This window comes from Microtus ochrogaster, unplaced genomic scaffold, assembly GCF_000317375.1.
Source record: "Microtus ochrogaster isolate Prairie Vole_2 unplaced genomic scaffold, MicOch1.0 UNK42, whole genome shotgun sequence".
NCBI classification, from domain to species: domain Eukaryota; kingdom Metazoa; phylum Chordata; class Mammalia; order Rodentia; family Cricetidae; genus Microtus; species Microtus ochrogaster.
The window spans coordinates 256,781-278,611 of NW_004949140.1; the positions used below are offsets into that span (position 1 = coordinate 256,781).

At 46.8% G+C, this 21,831-nt stretch overlaps 1 protein-coding gene across 2 annotated transcripts in view; it reads left to right on the forward strand.

Annotated features, from left to right (window-relative positions):
- Window positions 1–1,001: 1,001 nt before the first annotated feature.
- The window catches only part of Sept6 (septin 6), a 108,135-nt gene continuing 87,305 nt past the window's right edge, over window positions 1,002–21,831 (forward strand). For both annotated transcript variants that reach the window (XM_005368885.3, XM_026790140.1), the window contains exons 1-2: window positions 1,002–1,433; window positions 15,997–16,111. In XM_005368885.3, the coding sequence (XP_005368942.1) occupies window positions 1,404–1,433; window positions 15,997–16,111 (145 nt within the window). In that variant the 5' untranslated portion in view covers window positions 1,002–1,403. The remainder of the gene's footprint in view (window positions 1,434–15,996; window positions 16,112–21,831) is intronic.

Genomic DNA, 21,831 nt, shown 5'->3' on the forward strand with positions numbered 1-21,831 from the left:
TCTCTCTCTCTCTCTCTCTCTCTCTCTCTCTCTCTCTCTCTCTCTCGCCGACTTCAAAAGAGAAAGACCCAAGATCCTATGATTTTGAGGAATAGGGTGTCCCTCTTGGGCCTCTGACAAACCATATCATGCCAAGTTCATCAATCACAGGGAGCCATCAAAGAGGCGATCCCAAGACAGAGAGGTCTGGGGAGGTGGGAAAACATGCTAGCAATCACAGCTGGCTCTAAGGAAAACGGGAGCAGCCAGGCATAGTTCTACATTCTGGAAGTTATGTGCTCTGTGCCAGGTAGGTCATGTGGTCCTGGGCTGAATCAGGATTGAGGAGCAATTGGAGCTGGACAGAACACCCCTCCTGTAACTCCATCTGGCTCAACAGAGCTAGAGACCTCCAGTTCCCACCCTGGGACTCCCTTCTGGCTCCCTACCCTAGAAGGTTGAATGCTCTACCTCCCTGTTTACCCTGCTCACACTGAGGGCAGGGACCAGAGGGGAACCAGTGAGGTCAGTTCTTATTAGGTACAGTAGTAGGGAGCCAGGCTCCACGGAAATTACAGCCTCCTGCGACCAAGGCTTGGGAACCTCAGGACAGGAAAGATGTCCTCTACAAGCAATAGGTCAGTTGTGGGGCTGCAGTGCGGCTCCCCCATTAAAGCTCCATTTCTGAGCTTGAATGTGGTGGCGCTGCAGGTGCTGCAACCCCTGCCCTGCTGCCCCCCCCCCGCCCCGGCGCCCCAACCTTCCCGGGCCAAGAAGATAACTTGGTTAGTTAGGATGGATTACAGTGAAGCATTGAGACTCCAGAGGCCAGTGCCCCCATCCAAGTACCTGGGGTTCTCAGTGGGGAGCATGAAAGGTTATGGGGGCTGGGAAAAGAGAGGGGAGGACTGCAGATCTCAGCTTGGGAGCAGAGCGGGGGAAGGGCAGGGACTCCCTTCCAGCCTCCAGTCTGGGGGCTCAGGGATATAAGGGAGAACAGGGGTGTGTGTGTGTGTGTGTGTGTGTGTGTGTGTGTGTGACAATTCAGCAGAGGTCGGGACGTACCACGGAGCCCAGTAGCGGCAGGGAGGGGGGGCGGAGGACGTGGTCACCGAGGGGAGCCCCCGCCCCCTTCACGGAGGCCGAAGCTGGGGTTGCAGAGAGAACTGGAACTGGGCTCGCCCTAGGGGAAGGTAGCGCGGCCAATCCGTCCCCTCCCCACACCCTACTCCGAGGGGGTGGGCGATAGAGAAGAGGTTGGGGTTGGAGCAGCGGTGAGGGGGCCCCTCCCTGGCACCTCCCCCCACCAGACTTGGTCGCGCCCGAAGTGTAACACTTCTCTTTGTCGGAGGAGCTCCTCTGTTTCCTGTGCAGCAGCTCCCATTGCGGAGGCACCCGTAGCAGCCCTGGCGGACGAAGGAGCGATGGCAGCGGCCGATATAGCTCGCCAGGTGGTGAGTGCAGGGCTTGGGTACCAGCCCCCAGCCTGGGAGGTGAGGTGGGGGGCTTGGGACGGCTGAGCAGACTTGGCCACAGCCACCACCACTACCACGAGGAGGGCAGCAGGGTAGCATCCAGAACCAGAGGCAAGGCGGGACTTTTGCCCTGGGGTCAGCAGCTTAGTCCCCTCTGTCCCCAGCACGTCCTGGAGACCTGTGGTGGCAGGAGGGTGGGGGGCAAGTGGCAAAGCCTACTGGCGGGCAGCTGAACTTGCATAGAGGGAGAGAGCTGCAGTGAGCGCCTCCACCTCCCTTGCGGCAGCTGTGGCCCCGCTGCTGGGGCGTTGCCGAATGAATGGCCGCATGAGTACCTAGCCCTCGGGTCCCTGTCCCCTTAGTTTGGCGGCACCCCTGAGCACAGATGCCTGCTGGGACTCCAGCTTGCTCAGAAAGCGGGTTGCGGAGCTGGGGGTAGCCTGGGACCAAAGGTTGAGTGTGGTGAGGGGGCGGGGAGATGAATGACTGGAGTAGGGTTTCTCCATATGCATTACATATGTGACTGCCTCTGTGTGTGTGTATCAGTGTGTGCTCATATATGTGCATGGGCGCCCTTCCGCCTTCCCCGTAGCAGGGTTATGTGACCCTGAAGGAGTCGGCCCGTTTCTCTGTGCTCACCTATGGTGTGTGTTCCTGCGTCCAAATGCCTCTGTGTCCACTTGTGCTGAGTCCCGCAGGGTCCAATTTGTGCGTCTGTGGAAGTGGGCGGTGAACTTCACCCGGCCCGTAGGTGGCTGGCTGTATATTTTGGCACGTTTCCGAGTGGTTTTCTGAGGGTCGGTCTTGGGTTCAGTGTGCTCAAACCTGTTGGAGCTGACATCTTTCTGGAGAGACTAAGGAAAATAGCGTGAGACCTGCAGAAGCAGTGTTCCCTCTCATTTGGTGGCACCAACTCTGGGTAAAAAAAAAATCATTTTAAAAACTAAAGTTTTCCAGCCTAGGATGTGCAGAGAAGTCATACCCAAGAACCCGAGGCTCCGTGTTTGTTTGTTTTTAGATCAGAAGTTTGGTTACAAAGGAAGATGTTTCCATTTGTGGGAACAGTCTAGTTTTTCTATTCCACCAGCACCATAAGCTGAAGCAGAATGGGGTCGAAGTAGGGCAGGCATAGCCCACTACCCCGAATACTACCGGATGAAAAATGATAACCTTGTAACCTCACATTTCCTTAGAGACCTGGCTGTGCAATGCGACGCCAGTAGAAACTCGGGAGAAGGAAGCAGCCTCTAGGTATTTGGTATAATTGCAATTGATTTGTTTTCTAAACCCGAATCCAGAATCGGATAGCATTTTCTCTCCAGATAAAGAAATTTCCTGTCTGGCTTTGGAAGGTCAGGGTCATTTATTTGAGACCTTCTCTAGCCCTTGTACGCCCCATCCCAGAGCCGGCTTTTCATGCAGTCACGATGTGAAGAGGAGAGGCAGAGAAGAGACTATTCTCGATGGTGCTGGGATTGGAGAGATTGTAATATTGTAATATTTTGAGGACAACCAGGGCAATTTTCTTATCTGCATTTTAAAGATGCCGTAGGTTTTGAGGAGATGGATCCGTTTCCCCGATTATACTTGCTCTATCCTTAGTGAACCCCCCCCCCCAATGACACTAGTGATTTTCCTTCTTGTCATAATAAATTTGCATCGACCTGCCCTCCCCACTTTCCCTTTCCTGGATTAGGATTGCAAGGCCTGTGCTGGCAAGGGGAACATTTCAGAAGGCTGCTTCACCTTTGTTTAGCAAAAGGGGTGCAGTAAGGGGTGGCTTGGGGGTCTCTTGATTTGCTTTGGGAGTTTCCAGTTTTTCTGGCTGGCCTTACCACATTGTATACGGAAAAACATAATTGCATGGAGAATTCGGAAGAGGCCCAAGCACTTGAGACTTTGTTATCATGATAAATGGGTTTTGGGGAAGACTGACGTCACTCTCCATGCCTCCTTCCCCCAAGCCAGTGAAGCTCTTATTTATGTGTCATTTCTCTCTGCTTTCCTCTGAGTCTGCAAGAGGTTGTAATTCACCAGGGGAGGCTGGAATTAACTCAGGAGACTTTGAGTGGCTGGTTGCTTTTGGTTTATTCAGAGGAATATGCATCTAGGACTGGGGCAGAGAATACTAGAGAGCCAGGCTACCTGTGGCAAGCTTAGAAGTTCTTAGTAGACTCGGAGGCATGATGCCATGGAAGTAGCGTCTTGGTGTGTATGTCTGGGTGTCTTCACAGAGTCACTGGAGGGTCACTGTGGCAGACTATCATTAGGAAAATGGCATAGGAGTTATTGTGTAGGGCTTACATTTGGGTGTGCATGCGTCTTGGAAGTTCCTAACTCAGGTGCCTCCCATCTGAATGAACACCACAAAGGATTCTGGGTGACAACACTATTTCTCCACCATTGCTATGAATACCTGTTTGACTGATGTGCACAACACTATGGCCAGCCCTTATCAACCGTATCAGAAAAGTAACAGCTATCGTTCATGACTTTTCAACTTCCAGCCTAGTTGGAGATGCAAACTGTGGATACAGATAGAATTCAAGAAGTATTAGAAGAGCCTTGGGGTGCTTCCACCTGTGAGGGGACTTGGACTGCCATTGTTCTGTGTTTCGAGAGGCTGCATGACTGACTCATCCAGGGTGACCTAGGAAGGCACAGCGCGGTCACCGAAAGTTCTGTCTATTAGCTTTCATTCAGTATTGCATTTTCCGTTCAGACTGTCAGGACTGTGCTTTCCAAAGTAGAGCACGCTTGAGTCCAACTTGAACAAATCCCACCCACAATGTAGACAGCGCTGCCTTTTCCAGTTATAGTCCGTTAAGCCCTTGCCTCTAATGAAAGCTTGTAAGGACTACAAGAGTTGTCTTTGCCAGGATTGGCCTGGAGGAGCTGTCCTCAAGTTACCACCCGCCATTGAGGAGAAGCCTGCTTCTGCATTCCAGCCTTACAATAGGAGTAACAGTTATCCACAACTGTTATCCAAAATCAAAAATTGTTTTGAGACAGACTTTCACCTGTCAACCGAGGTTAGTCTGGAACTTCTGCCTGGGGTGCTTTGGATAACAGTTACCTTGTGGTTTTCCTCTTGACGCTCTTCCTTAATCCCTAAAAGTAATAATTGTACTCCAGAAAAAGAAAACCAAACCCCATAGAGCTACCTTAGGCTATAGTGCTGACTTAAGTTTATACGGCCCCAAACAGTGAAAAACTATTGATTCCAAGTCAAGGGAATAGGGGGTAATTTATTATACAGTTTCCCGACTGTTTACTGCCTCTAAGATTTGTCAAAAACATTAGAGGAGCTGGGCCTGGGTGTGGTGGTGCACACCTTTAATCCAGCACTCAAGAGACAGAGGCAGGTGCATCTCTGTGAGTCTGAGGCTAGCCTGATCTACAGAGTGAGTTCCAAGACAGCCAGAGCTACATAGTGAGACCCTGTGTGTAAAAAATATGAAAGGAGTGTACAGTGCCAGCTGAAAGACCTCGTCCTTTAATGGAGTTCCCAGTCCAATGGTGAAAGCAGACACATATCTTTATGTAGGGCTGAGAGGGCTCAGTGGGGAAAAAACAAAATGAAACAAAAACCACTTACCATGGAAGCCTGACCTGTAGGGTGATTTCTAGACTCAACACGACCCTCTGACCTCCGCACACATGCCGTGGCCTGCGACTCCCCCCACCCCCGCATCCTGAAACACACACACTTACACAATAATTAAGTTTTTTTTGTTTTTTGTTTTTTTTGATTTTCAAGACAGGGTTTCCCGGTAGCTTTTGATTCCTGTCCTGGAACTTGCTCTTCTAGACCAGGCTGGCCTCGAACTCACAGAGATCCACCTGCCTCTGCCTCCCAAATGCTGGGATTAAAGGCGTGCACCACCGCCCTGCAATAATCAAGTTTTTTAAATCCCTATTTAATTATCATTATCCTAAGTGCTAAAGAGGAGAGCCAGTGCCTGCCATGAGAAGTCATTCTAGGGGACCTAATTCAGCTATGGATGAAAGCTGGAAGCGAGAGGAGAGACTTCCTGAGGGGTTCTGGACAGGAAAAGGGTAGGTGTGAAGATGGGTGAGATCACACTTCTGCCACTTGCTTGGGAACAGTTCCTTTGTCAACTCACCCACTGCTGTTTTCATTCATTCTTCAACATTTACTGACCAGGCACTAATTCTGCCAGGTCCTGTGCCAAGTGCTGGGGATGTAATGGTGACCAAAGCACGGAGGACCTCTGCCCCTTCTCAGAGCTGCCAGATGAGGCAGGAATGAGCCCAGTTTCCTCTTGACATTTTAAATGCAGGAAATGTGTTGGTGGTGTATTTATTACAAAACTTCATTATCGTAGACTAATAGGTTTGTAGAATGCAATGAGAATTTGATCTGCAGTCAGATGCATAGCATTTCCTTTGTGGAGTGTCTGATATAAATATGCTATTAATTGCTGGCTTCGTTACTAATATGGTCCTACACCTTGTGTTCTGTAAGGGAACAACCCAATTGCTTTAACTTGGACAAAACTAATTAGGAAAGTTTGTCTGTTGGGGGGAAAAGCACTATTATAAAATTAAATGGCCCTGGTTTGCAGACTTGCTGAGATTTCTAGATTGTCAAAGCCATGCCTTAATATTAACAGGAACAGTCGAGAAAGCCCTGATTTGTATGTGCATTGAAACTGCACATGAGACCCATGGAAAGAAGAAAAGGGGATGGGGAAGGGAGGGAGGAGGAAGGGGGAGGAAGCAAAAAGAAGAAAGCCTTGCCTAGATGTAACATGCTTAGCTCTCTGGAAATGCTTCCATCTGTTTGATTTTCTTCCCCCAACAAATTCCTGATCTCTTCATGTTATACCTGCAGCAAGCAAGAGACTTAATCCAAAGTGTAATTGCTGATCAGTGGATAAACAATGAACCACCCACCAGATTACACAGACTCCCTCTTTAAAGGTTCTAGCCTTTCCAAGGTGTTTCTAAGAAATAAAAATTCTGCACGTCCTCATTTCCCCCTCTTCTCCTTGCATCCGCCAACATCCCCAAAGCGGTCAGAGAAAAGCAGACTTGAGTGATGTGGAGACTCTCTGATGTTAAAAAGATTCTCAGCTTAAATCCAAGATAGCACAGTCACGGGTTGTGTGGGTTTTCTTTCTTTTTTTTTTCTCTCTCTCTCTTTCCATATTTCTTTAAATAAAAATCTTGGAGCCACCAGCCATGTAATGATGGATTATTTTAAGCAACAACTGGAGGGGGTGCAGAATAAATTAGAAACACAGACCCCTTCCTCCTTGGTTTGGCAGGAGGCTGCTTCTGCTGCGGGGATTTGAAACCGTGGGTTTCTGGGCTGCCTGCATAGAGGAAGGAGGCCACATTCTCAGGAGAGTGAGAACTAACATTCTCCTCGCCTCTCCTCCAGCGTCTCCCCACTAGGGACAGCCATCACCATCTGCTGGATTATGCAGCTGGCCCTGGAGTTGGGTCATTCCTGTGACCAGGGAAAGATTTCCAGGCTGTCTCAGGGACAAGCCTCAGGGTTCCGGTTATCCCTGCCAGGATTCTCTGAAAGCCCTAACGAGGACCCTGGGGTAACAAGAGCAGAGCTCTCCTCTCAGCCCTGATGAGGTGCAAGGTGGTGTTCAGTTTCCTCTCACAGAAGAGGCCCCCACCTCTGAACACTGGCGCAGAAGCAAGAGCTGCCTTTTTTTTTTTCAGATCCCCATTAAACGAGACCAGATGGAGGCAGAGGCAAGTTCAGGCTCCCCAGAGGGTAGTTGGGCATTCACCCAGAGGCCTATGGGTAAACCTTTTCTTTCCAAAAAAAAAAAAAAATCCCAAAAACCCAGATTGGAGGTAACAATGACCAGAACACCTAGAAAACTGGTCAAACTGCCTGACTTGAAGGAAATATGTGTGGCTTTTGTGGGAACGTTGACCCACCCAGAGCAGGGGTCACCCCTGGCCTGAAGTGGAGATATTTTACCTAGACAATGGCTTGTTGAGTTAGGTAGACTCATTAGCTCTGGGGCTCTTGAGTAGAGCTGGGCAGCTGGCCAAGCCTAAGATCAGGCTGGAGTCAGAAGAGAGAGAAGGAAAGGGGAGAGAAAAGTGGGGGGAGGGGAGAGAAGAGAGGAGAGAGCTGGAGCCCAGACCTCCAGAGCATTGGTTGCCTTGGTTGCCTTCTGCTGGCCAAAGCAATCGCAGCAAGCCCACAAGCTTCCAGTTCATTTTCCTTATCCCTTTTCACTCCTACCTGCATTAAGCCAGGAGCCTCATGGCCTGGAATTTTAGCAGCAGGAAGAAATACATCTGGTATTTAAGTCAGCTTTTCCAGCTGAGAGAAGCAGTCTGCCTGGATCCTAGCATCATTCTCTGCTTCTAAATCACTGAATGCCTCGGGGGACGAGTCCCTTTCCCCACTCCGAGGTCTCCATTTCTCCCTTTGCAGAAAGAGGCCTTGGGTTAGGTGATCTTTAAGGGAGTTTCCAGTCCTCAAGCTGTGCTGTCCTTATGTCTCCTTGCTCTCCAGGCTCGATTCTGTCAGGTCCTTGTCTGCTGCTGCTTCTGAATGAGGTGGCAGAGCTGAGCACCACCCCTTCCCTCCTTCAGCCTTGAGCTGAGTGAGGAAAGAGTTTTGGAGAAGGAACCTACGCTTTTATCTCAGCAGGGTTTCTGCAAGTGAAGTAGAAACACCCATTTGAACATTGCCTGTCTGCAGAGGTATATATAGCTGTTGACTTTTGATAAAAGACATATGACAACCCAATGTTTGTCTGTGGACTCCCACTTCAAATGCACTAGGGAAGCTGGCTAGTTAATGGAGTCCTGCTATGAATCCTTTTATAGAACGAGAAGCCACTTTGGGATTTATCTTTGGTATTAAAATCAGTTTCATCCACCCGCTTTCCCAACGAGGCGCTTTCATCCTTGGATAGTAAAGATGGCCTCCTTTGTGTTTCCCCGAGGTCCCCTAAACTGCTTCCCCACTGAAGCTTTGGCAAGCCTTGTTCCTCCGTAGAATGCTCCCTAACTTTCTCTTCCAGCCCAGGACATTATAGCAAAAGGCTTTTCTTAGTCCTGCTCCATCAGCCCATGAACACTTCTGGCATCTGATGTCTTGGCTACCCTCGTTTTCATTTTTTTCTTGTTAAAATTTTGGCCCTTATTGGACTTCTTTGGCTCTCGAGGCAGATGGTATAGTACTTTCCATTCCTTTGTCAACACTGAAGGCTACAAATGGGGTTTCTGCCATGCTTCGGGACTTAGGATTTGTCTTCTGGCTTACACGACTCTATAATTATGCTGTACTGTTTAATAGTAAGTTATGTATTGTATGTAGTAATAAGATAATAAGAATTTATTGTATTGTTGGTAAAAACAAATGTCTTATATATAATAAAATTTCCCAGATGCTAAAGGCTTTCCTTAACCAAACTTGCTGATTATCTCTGTGTGTGAAGCACTTTCTGGTTGAAGTTGAACATTTTTCTGAAATATCTGAGGCCACTTTCCTGCGTAGGAATGTATCATCATAGAGTCTTTTTTCAAAACAAAACATTTTTTCCAGATTATAAAACTAAAGTATGCCTATTCTAGAAAAAAAAAAGGACAACAGAAAAGCTACCACCAAAGTAACCTGTTAACACTGCTCACTGGGATGCTCTCATGTATGTAAGTGTTTTGTTTTGTTTTGCTTTATATAACAGTTTTTGGCAAATATTTCCTCATGCTATTAAGCACTCTTAGGACATATTTTCATTAGTTGCTTAATATTCCATCATATGTCATTGGATAGGTGAATCGGCTTTGAAAGTCTAGGGGACCGGCACTTTCGCAGTGCCAGAATGACGGCCGCCACTAAGTGCTCAAAGAGGCTGTTGAGAATCGCATTTGAGTGCAGAAGACCAGAGGAGAAGTTAAGGGAAAGCCAAGTCACAGGTCATGAGTCCCAGGCGTTTCCTCCTCATCCTTGAGGATGACACGCGCTAACTTAGCTACCTTGGGTTTGAACAGAGACAGGAAATTCTCTATTGACACAGGTGGGCCCACTTAACTTGCTTTCTCTGCCCTGGATGTTGGAAAGGCAGTGGGCAGTGGAGGACAGCTGTCCTCCTATTGGGTGTTCCTGGGACTCATTACTTCCTCCACCCCCCCCCCAAAAAAAAAACGGAAACAGGAGAAAGATACACAGCTCGAAGTGCCATAACTCATTGTTCTTAATAGGTACTGTATATATATATATATGCAATCAAAAACTGAAATTGGTGTGTCCTTGAGAGAAGGCGGAAGAGAACAAGAGCAGCGTTTCTGCCTCTGCTACAAAATCCGGTATAACGTATTTGAAAACCACAGGTGACTGCAGATGAGGAGCAAACAGGAAATGGAATTGGGAGGAGGGAAGTGGGGGCTCTCAGTTCTCAGGAGCACCTTTTCATTTTGCCTTCCTTTAGCGCCTCACAGACTATAACCTAATTACCCTACTCTGAAGGCGAATGAGCAGGGCTTTCCTTTTCTTATGAAAAATACCCATAAATGATTGCAGGTAACATGTGAGTTCATCTGTTTAGAAAAGAATCAAACACTACCAAAGCTGACTACACCTCTGATTAGGCCCTTGGTTTCTACTTCCTATCCCTGAGGTAACTACTGGTATCTTTTGGTTTGGTGTCTTTTCTTTTCTTTTCTTTTTTTTTGGTTTTTCGAGACAGGGTTTCTCTGTGGCTTTTTTGGAGCTTGTCCTGGAACTAGCTCTGTAGACCAGGCTGGTCTCGAACTCACAGAGATCCGCCTGCCTCTGCCTCCCGAGTGCTGGGATTAAAGGCGTGCACCACCATCGCCCGGCTGGTTTGGTGTCTTTTCATGCATCTGTCTAGGTCTCATCATACACATACATACACAGACCTTTTGTACGTACAGGGATTCATTATGCATAGCATCCCACAACTATTGTTTTCTGTCTTATTCTATGTCTTGCAGGTATTCACATCAGTACGTATGGACCTGCTGCATTCTGGCTAGAGATTGGTCCAGACTATGCGTGTTGATTATTTTTCAGTTGTCCAGCATTTAAGGAGTTTCTAGTTTTTCATTCCCGTAAACAATGCTTTAATGTATTCCCTCGTACAGGAATCTTTGTACAACTGTGTGAAATTCCACTGAACAGAGGTGGTTGCGGGTCTGTGGTAGATTGATGATTTTAGTGATTTGCGGTCATGAACACGGTGCTACCTGCTAGTCAGGATAGCAAGGTAAGGTTTCAGTGTTAGATGTGCTGGGCCAGGTTTCTACTTCCATCTCCTCTTCCGCACACTGTAGTCAAGTGAACATTCAATTAACTGCAATCAGAGTAATTAGGATCTCAATTAATTATACCACCTTAAGGAGAAGGACTAAAGAGATAAGGCACCAGCGGTGCTGTAAGAGAGAGGGGAAGACACTTTGAGGGCTTGTCTTAGGGTCAGTGAACAATTAGCCCAGTGTTCTGTCTGGAATTTGCATCCACATATTTTTCTCTGAACAGGGATGATCTTGATTTAAGATCAAAGCAAGACAGGTACCCTCCAGACAGAATTTCCTAAATCAAAAACTGTACAGATGTTTTTGGATGCTTTCTTAACCACAGAGATTGAGACAAAAATCTGACTCCTTCAACCTAGTAAATAGCAAGAAAAACACACCAAACATCCCATGTCCAAAGACTCCAGGTTCTCTAGTTTATTTAGGTAGAGTGGGCACTGGGTAAAAGACACAAAAGAAATAAACACCCCAAGTCACCGGTGACATCACTAAATGCAAATCTGTCGTTCCTTCTCTGTAATTCTTAGTGTTTTATTTTTTGCCTCAGATGACAGGAAGTGGGTCATCTTTTACTTTTCTGAATATTTACCCTTCTTGGTAAAATCCCCTTTACCTTCCCATGTTCTGTGGGTGTTTCCAATATTCATTCTTTAGCTTTCCCTTCCCTCTACTGCCTCTCAGACAGCACATCCAATTTGACATCTGTCACTCCTAAAGTTTCTCTCAGCCTTAAATACCTTTAGTTTAGATGAATTACATACACATTGCACACACACAGTTGAAAGCCTTTAACATGTTCACTGTCATCAATAAAATGCAGATTAAAGAATGTGATACCATCTTCCAAGGAATCAGTTCCCAGTAGATAAAGGCCCATGATGCTTCATGGGTACGCAAACATAGACACAGTAGTGGTAGAAACACACGTTAGTACTGTCCTCTGCTAAGTTGTTGTGGGAGCTGCGGGTTGCATTCCACCACCCAGCTTCCACCACCGGCTAGCTTTACCCGAAATAACAACACACAAACTGTATTCTTTTAAACACTGCTTGGCCCATTATATCTAGCCTCTTCTTGGCTAACTCTCACACCTGGACTAGCCCATTTCTAATAATGTGTGTAGCACCCCAAGGTGCGCTTACCGGGAAGATTCTAGCCTACATCCATCCTGGCGGCTTGCTTCATGGCATCTGGCCGGGAGAGGGGAGCATGGCCTCTGAGCTCACTTCCTCTTCCTCCCAGCATTCTGTTCTGTTTACTCCTCCCACCTATGTTTTAACCTATGAGGGCCAAGCAGTTTCTTTATTATAATTAACCAATGACCTTTCTCCATCATTAAGTGATCTACCAGTGTTTAAAATGTCTGAGCCTTTGGAGCTAGCAAGATGGCAGGGGTGGGGTAAAAGGGTGGGGGGGGGTGGTAAAGGTACCACTACCAAGCCTGAAAACTTGAGTTTGGCCCCAAAGACCCACATAGAAGGATGCAGCCAACTCTTGCTGATTGTTTCTTGACCCCCACACAGGTACTGTGGCATGCGTGCTGTCACAAACAAACAAACAAAAAGATGTAAAAGAAATATGAACCCTTTGCTCCAGCAGGCTTCAATTTTAGGAAATAGAGACATTTTCAACCCTACAAAAAAAACCTGTTGTTTATTTTGTTTTGTTGTTGTTCTTTATGTAGAAAATCTGGAGATAACACTAAATGTCCAGCAGTAGAAGTTATATTAGGGATAGGTGGCAGACTCCTTCATGCGCATGCTACATGGCCAATAAAAATAGTGGTTTGGAGCCCAGAGAGATGGCTCCGTGGTTAAAAGCTCATATCCATACCACTCTTGCAGAGGATCTGCATTTGATCCCCAACACCCACATCAGATGGGTCACACTTGCCTGTAACCCTGGCTTCAAGGGATTCAACTCCTTCTTGTCTCTGCGGGCACTTGCATTTGTGCGTAGATACCCATAAACAGACACACACATGTGCACATCTTTCAAGATAAAATGGATCTTTACAAAGATGCTGTTCTAATGGAATTAGTGATTTGTAAGTATAGTTAATTCCTCAAGAAAACATCTGCACTGCGTGTCAGGGTATTAAGTCAGATTGTGCAAAAGAACAGGTAACGGTAAGCCCGCTTTGCTAAATAAAGGTGTACCGACTGGCAGGAAGTACATGCACATATTGCTCATCTTGGGAGAATGAGAATATGATAGATGATTTTTATTTTCTTCCTGTTAATTTCTATGTTTTCTGGTAATTTCTACTAATGTAAGCATTTGGGAAGTAGAGGCAGAGAGATCAACAGTGTAAGTAAAACTTCTTTGCAATATATTGAGTTTGAGACAAGTGTGGGCTACTTGAGATCCTGCCCACAAGTGAAAATTTACCAAACACCTACCACATGCCCACCATTATCTTCCACAGCAATGTAAAAAGCCCCAGACAGGGAAAGGAAGAACATAACCTTTACTTTACAAACAATGAGCTTAGGGAATTTGGGGTGTTTTGAGCAGGGAATGCCATGATCCATGTAATATTTAATTTTTTCTTAGATTTATTCTACGTGATCAGAGTTTTGCCTGCAGATTTGTATACTCCCCATGTGTGTGCCTGGTGCCCTCAGGGGTCAGAAACTGGAGTTAGGAACCATGATGAGTGTAGGGAACCAAGCCTATACAGGACCAGCAAGTGCTCCTAACCACTGGGCCATCTCGCCAGCTCCACGTGCAGGAATTGTTGTAAAGCTCATTCTGTCTGCAGCCTGACTGATGGAAAGAACAAGAAAGTAGGGGCAGGATATGTCTCCAATGGGATCGAACTGGCAGGCTGACGTCCACACACCTTGAGAAAGAAAAAATGCTGGTTAAAGTCAACTGAGACTCAAAAGGGGCAGGAACTGGGCTTGGGAGTATAGCTTAGTTGTAGAATCTGGGCATGAGAGTTGTCTGCCGCCTTGCCCCATTTTTGTGGCGCTAGGAGTTAAACCTAGGGTTTGTGTGTGCTAGGCTACCAACAGAACTACATCCTGGGCCCCATGTTTGGCAATTCTTTCACGGTGAAGTGAAATTTAAAGGTAAGGTGCTACGCCCCCCCCCCCCCCCCGCTATCTTTAGATTGAGAATTCCTTGGACTTCAGAGCACTTGAAGTCTCACAATGCTGAATTTGGAGACAGAGAGAGAGATGATAAAATATGGCTCAGGAAACCTCAACTCTGAGTCTGTCCCAATTTTGAAGCCTGCTACGTAGGAGGCTCCCTGGGGAGAGCATATTGGCTCTTAAGGCTCTTTGCCTGAGCACCAGCGGCGGTAAACTTCCAGCCTACTCTGTGCTTTAAAAGCAGAAAAGGAAAAATGAGAACTAGGAAAAGGGAAGTGGAAAGGGGCGAAGTGGGTGTGGAGCAACGTGCTGCGCATCCCTCTTGAAGATCCTCGTCTCTAGGTGAGGAGCAGGGAATGCATCAGCCGGACTCAACGGCAGCATGTGGCGGTCTGTCGAGCGCGCTCGGCTGGAAGTTTGTGTGGGGAAAAGTGAGAGGCAAATGAATATGCCGGATGGTAGTCACCATCACAAGCTCTCAGTGGATCTAATGGCAGGAATGGGAGCGGGGAGACCCCCAACTAGGTGAAGGGACTGTCTGACTACATCCGTGGCGGAGTGGCTCCTCCACCATGGCATCCCATCCATTCTGGTTGCACCAAGTCAAGAGCAGCGGGTCCAGTTAGTGTAAGAGCTGCCTGCTGGCACAGCCTAGGATGCTGGTCCAGGCCTCCTGGCACAAACCAAGGCCTTTTGGGTTGCTCTTGGCATCGTGCTGGTTACGGAAAGTTTGGTGCTGCCTCACCCCACAGAATCTCTGCCTATTTCCATAGCCCATCATTCTTGTGAAGCTCGTCTGCCTCCAGCTTCCATTCCCCACCCTTCTCCTGACACCCCACCCTTGGCTGTGACCATTAGCAGTTGGCATATTTCTTGACTACACGCAGGCCCTTTTTGTCCTTCCCCTTGGTTCCTTGGAAGTCTGCCTGAGTTTGAGACTCTCCTTGTTTATAAAACCATTTAACTATAAGAAGCCTTGGCCCTCTGCTTTCCAGGGCTGGGAGTGGCTTGGCTGACCCCTGTGGAGTCAAGGGAACCAGAGGAAGCCCAGGGACAGCTCCCTTCAAGCTAGAGGGAGCTACAGCGTTTTACTGGATGATGGGCCAGTGTGGGGCCCAAGGATAACCTTATAGTGATGCGATAAGAGCAGCTACTGTTTGGATGCCTTCCATGTGCCAGGCAGTGTGCTTGCTGTGCGCCTAAGGAGGATTGGCCTGTACAATCTCACATTAACTACTAATTCCTGGCTTTGTAAGGGACAGACTGAGGGTTAAGCAGCTTGTTAGAGGTTGAACTGCAGAAGTTGGCCTCTGACTCAGAGTTGCCTGATTCAAAAGTCTGTACTTTAAGAATTATTTTTACATTGTGTGTGTGTGTGTGTGTGTGTGTGTGCGTGTGTGTGTGTGCGCGTGTGTGTGCGTGTGTGCTGGTATCACACGAGTGCGGAGGTCAGAGGATAACCTACGGGAACTGATTCTCTCCTTCCGCCGTGTGAGTTCCAGGTGTCAAACTGACGTCATTAGTCTTGGCAGCAAGCACATTTACCCACTGAGCCACCTTGCCTGCCCAAATCTGTGCTCTTAACCTCGCTGCTTTACCACCTTGGTAGGTCTCCAAAGGGTCCGAGAAAGAAGATTCACTGATGTCCCAGGGCTTTGGAATATCTATGGAATGTGTGTACACATATTAAGTTCCTTATAGGCATTGATAAACAGATTTTCTCACCGTCTCATATGATAGAAGTGCGAGGAAACTGAGTCTCAGCGAGGCTCCCTGGCCTCTAGATGATTAAGCTGAGCTTTCATCCAAGTTTGCCATATCCAGTGCCAGCCTGGGCAAGCTACCCACATCCTTTGTTCAGTCTAGAAGTACAGTGGTATTTATCCCTTAACCTACTGGATACCTGGACTCAAACATCCATGATTTCTAAGCTGATGGGCTATGTTGCTTTGAAGCGTGTGTGTGTGTGTGTGTGTGTGTGTGTGTGTGTGTGTGTGTGTGTTGGGGGTGTGGTTGAGGGAAGAGATGACACATTAGGCCTTTGTGGTTGTTACTTCCTGACACAGGACAGAGTGTGTGTGGATGGAGTGTAGAGACCCAAATGGCTTTTAAGCACACTGTCATCTTCTCTCCTCCCTCCCTTTCCAAATCAGGGCGAAGGTTGCCGAACTGTCCCCCTGGCTGGACATGTGGGGTTTGACAGCTTGCCTGACCAGCTGGTGAATAAGTCAGTCAGCCAGGGCTTCTGCTTCAACATCCTGTGTGTGGGTGAGTATTTCCATGGCAGGAAACTCTATTACAGGATATAGGTCCTTAATGGCTCGATGTGGCTTTGCAGGTAATTAGGTTAAATAATGTGTCATTCTCGTCTAGTAGCAGACTCACCCCTCCTCCTCCTCTTATCCCTTTGTTTATTTTTGTAAGCGGCCAGCTGCAATTACTTTTTTTCCCCCTCTGCCCAGACCAGAATCGGAGGCCATACCTTGGGGGAAAAACAGAGCTTTGTGAGACTCAGTGGAAAATTTTGTTAAAGGGGGCTGGCTGGCTCGGTTGCTGCTGTCAGGTCCTTTTTGACGGCAGAAGATGACAACCAGGACAGAACTAGGAGGGAGGTGATGGCTGAGGAAAAAGATGCCCGCCTTCAGTGGCGGGTAGTCGGCCGGGTCTCTGCAGGTTGTGTGGGCTTGGTACAGTTGGAATGCCAGTGTAGGAATCACACAGCTGTGAACAAAGATCTTTTATTCCCCTACCTGTATCTCTGCCTGCTGGCCTTTATTTTGTTATGGTTTAAGACAGAGTCTCATTATGTGGCCTAGGCTAGCATGGACCTCAACAAGTCTCCCAAGCTAGCCCTTAATTCTCAGTCCTCCTACCTTAGCTTCCCGAGTGTCGGGGTCACGGTCACACACCAGCATACCTGTATGGGGAGGCATTGTTTTAGCCCACTTGATGTGGCCATCACAGCACAGCAGAGTCATAATATTTGTGAAGTGAACGAATGCATTGAGCCCACAGGAAGCATTTGCTAGACTTTTCAACAGGTTCTCACGTTAGTTCTTCTGGTCCCCAGGCTGCACAGTGAAGCCTAAGAATAGTATCCTCATGCTCACGGGGAGGAGAATTGAGGGGGACAAGGGACTTACCTGAGGCAACATGGAAGAACTGGCAGGGCCATAAAGCAGAGCTATAGGCCTGGCTGACCTCTTGTTCCTCCCACTGCCTCTAAGCACTGTCAGCAACAGCCCCTGAGACCACGAAAGTGCTTTAGAAACCATTGAGTACCATCAAACAAACATGAGGGACAATAGTACCTTGTCATTCTTTAAGAATGTGTTTTGCAACCTTAAAAATCCCCAATTTACAAACACAGTGGTAACATGTAATTTTCACCCCACAGTGAAAGAGAAGTATACCTGCATATTTTCACCGACCTCCTTCTGAACCATAATGGTCGCATAAATACCATAATAAAGCCCATTTTCACACTGGCTGGAACACTTGCAGGCTTCTGGTAATTTCCTTCTCTTATTTTTGTATAGAGCATCTAGGGAACTCGTTCACATCATCGATTCAAACTACCACTGAATTATATGCTTTACTGTTTGATGCACTGAAAATTTCTTTTTTCTGCTGGAGGTGGTGGTATAGATCTATAACCCCAGCACTTAAGAGGCCAAAGGAAGAGGATTGTGAATTTGAGTCTAAGATTGGTTGCATGATGAGACCTTGTCTTGAATAAACAAACAAATAAATAAAGATCTTCAAAAAAATTTTTTTTTTGGTTTTTCGAGACAGGGTTTCTCTGTGTAGCTTTGTAGCCTGTCCTGGAACTAGCTCTTGTAGACCAGGCTGGTCTCGAACTCACAGAGATCCACCTGCCTCTGCGTCCCGAGTGCTGGATTAAAGGTGTGCGCCACCACCACCCAACAAAATTTTTTTGAAGTCATTCATTTTCTTGTTTTTTTTTTTCTCCTCTATTTCCAGTACTCTTTACCAGGTCACTCCCTGTAGGGAATTCACTGTACTTGTAAGGACAAACAGAGCAATAAGGTCACTTCTAAATATGGGTGACAGGCAGTCAGCGAGGCTCACTCACTAGCAAAAGTGACTCATTCCCATGTATCAGCTTTGGAGCCTATGAGACAAAAATATGTGCTTTGTGGAATTACACATCAGAGGCCTTAGAGTCTACACAGAGGTTGCCAAGTCTAACTCGCAGTCATGTTTAGGTGTTAATTAGGACAGGGATAGAAAATAAATGCGAGACAGGGTATCAACCTCAAGAACAAATGTCATCACGTCTAATATTGGCACTACCAAATTTCTGTTTAGCTAACAAGATCAATCTTTGGCTAATGGCCAACTTATTTCACACAATATTTGATGACTGAAATATCCCAGTGCACACACATACCAGATTCCCTTGGCATTCCTCCCAGAATGCCTTATGACCTGTGCTGAAATGGAGATGAAAGCAAAATGACAAACCCACCATAAGCAACCTTTCATACTAGAGCAATAGACTGGACTGACAAAGCCCTGTGACTCAGAATGACACAAAGTGTAGGGAAATGTCTCATAGGAATCTTAAGAGTCCTCGGGGCCCGCAGGCTGAGGCAGCCATGATCAAGACGAAGTGAGTGGGCTAGTCAACTCACGTTCCCACCAGGGTATTTCTTGCTGTCTGCAGCACTTCTGCATACATGCACCTGATGGCATGAAGCTGCTGAAGGGGCTGGGGCAGGCTCTCTCAGAAGGGAAGGGAGGGAAGAAACAAAGACCCTTTCATCCCCAAGGAGTCAGAGATCTTTTCATTCTCGCTTCTCAAGCTCGAGGAAATGGCTGCCCTCCTGTAATGCCCATAGATAGGCCCATTAGATAAACCAGTCCCTATACTGGGTCAAAAGACGCCTACAGTGTGTGCATCCCATTCTCTTGCTGTATTCATAACCTTGCCATGGCTCAGGGAACCCTCAACTTGCATCAAGGTCACAAGTGACTCTGAGACTGCCATCTCAGCCCAGCTATAGTGCTGTGAACTGTCAAGGACTTGGCCAAGAGTCCACGGTGAGGTTACTGAAGGTGATCATTACTCCTGCAGGAATTTTAGAGACTGTGTTCTTATGCCTAGTACATCTATGTGACTGTCACATTTACCTCCTTGGTGACTGTTTGAAAATGCTTCTGTTTGGTTCCAGAAATTGTTTACCTGAAGTATTTTTAGCATCAAATTATGGCAGTGCTAGCCTTGAGAGCTACTTGGAGAGCTAGGGCAGGTTTTTTTTTTTTTAACATTATTGTCTATCTTGATGCTGCCCTGCTGATCTTATGCCCACACCCAGCAGAGTGTTGTACATTTATGTGGGCCTAAGTGCATGTGTGTTTGTTGAAATTGAGAGAGGAGGGAAAGAGAATTTTTATGAATCCAGAACCTAAATTAGAGTGCAATAAATTGACTGTGCCAATAATTTCCATCCATGATTATTATGACTTTGAGCTAAGCATAAAGATGTGACCTCAGTCTCATAGATTCTCTAAGGTTGACAGTAGTTACCAAGCAAGGTAACATTCCCTCATCCTTACCCCATCAAAAATCATATCCCAACCCCTTAGCTTTGGAGATTTTGAGTACCCTGTGACTGTAAACATCCTTATAGGAGGCCTCAAAAGAAAAACCTGAGGCCAGGTTGTGGGTTGTGGTGGCACACGCCTTTAATTCCAGCACTTGGGAAGCAGAGGTAGGTGGATCTCTGTGAGTTCGAGGCGAGCCTGGTCTACAAGAGTGTAGAAGGAGCTGCGGGCCACTTCCTGCTGCCCAGCTCCCGGCCACCAGCTAGCTTTACCCAAAATAATTACACAGAAACTGTATTCATTTAAACACTGCTTGGCCCATTAGTTTCAGCCTCTTATTGGCTAATTTTCACATCTTACTTTAACCCGTATTTAGTAATCTATGTAGCACCATGAGATGGTGGCTTACCAGGAAAGATCTTAACCTGTTTCTGTCTCAGAGAGGAGAGGCATGGCAACTGCCTCACTTCCCTTCTTCCCAGCATTCTGTTTTGTCTATTCCACCCACCTATGTTCAGGCCAAGTTTCTTTATTAATTAACCAATGAAAGCAACACATTGAAAGAAGACCCACCTACATCACAAGAGCTAGTTCCAGGATACCTAGGGCTGTTACACAGAGAAACCCTGTCTTGAAACAAACAAAAAACAATGAGAGAGAGAGAGAGAGAGAGAGAGAGAGAGAAACCTGTGCAGGTAATACCAATGTTCTGGGACCTGGTGCTTTGTACTGTGGGGAAAGAGCCCCAAAGAGCCTTTACCCCTCTAAATGTGCTGGCAGTGCTAATGGCCATGAAGAACACGGCTCATAATGATAATATTTACTTTGAAGCTGCTCAGGATTCCAGGCTCAACTGGGCTCTGTTGAACTTGGAAAACACACTCAGGACAAGCAGAATTGAGGCTTTACTGCAAGAGGTATGCAAAGGGTAGCTAGTAGTCTATGAAGGTCAGGCTAATGTTCCATTCCTCTATTTCTGGGAAAGGCAGGTGTTAGCCTTAAGTGGCCATAGTGGTCGGTCACTGGCTAACACGGCACCACGGGAGAAAACAGTCCCATGGTTTGTGGCATCCACCGATTTGCACAGTGTCGTTATTTCCACCGTAGCTAGTTTTAAGCTATTGATGTCACAGAACAAGAGTTGGGGAAGAGGCACAGGAAGCTGCATGTGCTAGCTGAAATGCACCACAGTCTCTCAGGTCCCAGCAAGAACAGGAAAGAGAAAGGACAAGGTCGCATAGCCAGGCATGACCTTGTCCCTCTCCAGACTCCCATGGCCAACTCTAGTTCCTGGAGTGTTTCCTTTTGGACACCTCCCTGTCGAACTCAGCGGCATTTTCTCTTGGCTTGTTCCACCATTTACAGCTGAGAGAGACCTCTCTCCAAGCGAACGCGGACTGTGGCCATCTTGTTCTTTGCTGTGATTTCAGCCACTGTAATTGTATCTGGCTGTGATCAGACAGAGGCTTTGTAAATACTTGTTGAGCGACTAAATGAACCAATAGGTCATGCTTGTGGCTTCACTAGAGTGTATTGGTTCAAAGCATTGGCTACTTGCCTGCCTCGATGAAAATACTGGCTCTGCTGTGGATTAGTTTGTGACCTTGGACAGTCATTTCCTCTACAGCATAGAAAGGAGGAAACCTGGGTCCAGAGAGCAGGAGGAGGAACTTGCAAATTCATGAAGCTAGTGGATGACTTGGTTAACCTGACTATATAAATTAAGGGTGAATTGTGTCTAGGGGCTCACTGGGTTACAGTTTAGGGTTAGAGCTTTTTTTTTTTTTTTTTTTTTTTTTTTTGAGACAGGTTTTTATTTTGTAGCGCAGCCTGTCCTGGAACTAGTTCTGATCTGCCTGCCTCTGCTTCTTGGTGTCACCGTGCACAGCCAGGGGTAGAGCTCTTGTTTAACCTGGTGGACTTGAGTCCCTGGACTCCATTCCCAGCACTAAAATGAAAAAAAACTCTACAGTGTCTACCTTATAAACTTGCTGTAAGGAATAAATAGAACCTATGGAGGTTGAGGGTAGGCCTCAGTAGTTGAGCGCTTGCCTCAAATGTGTGAGGCCCTTTGTTCCATCCGCAACACTACATAAAAGAAAAGAAACTGTATATTTATTCATGGCCATCTTGGCAGAGAGCACATAAATGTGCTATAAGCAAATGCTATTGGTGGATGCCTAGAAGTTCCAGCACTCGGGAGGCTGAAGTAGAGCTCATCTCAAAACTAAGCCAAACCACCCTTCCCAGACAAAAAGACCCTCTGTTGTTCTTCCAACCTTCCCCTTTTACAGGAAAAAAGACTGGAACCCAGACTGGGGACAGGGCTGAGATTTTGTCACATGGCAACATAGTGGTAGCATATGAAAGATTTATCTCTCTTACTTCCTTTCTCTATTCTTTCTTTCTTTCTTTCT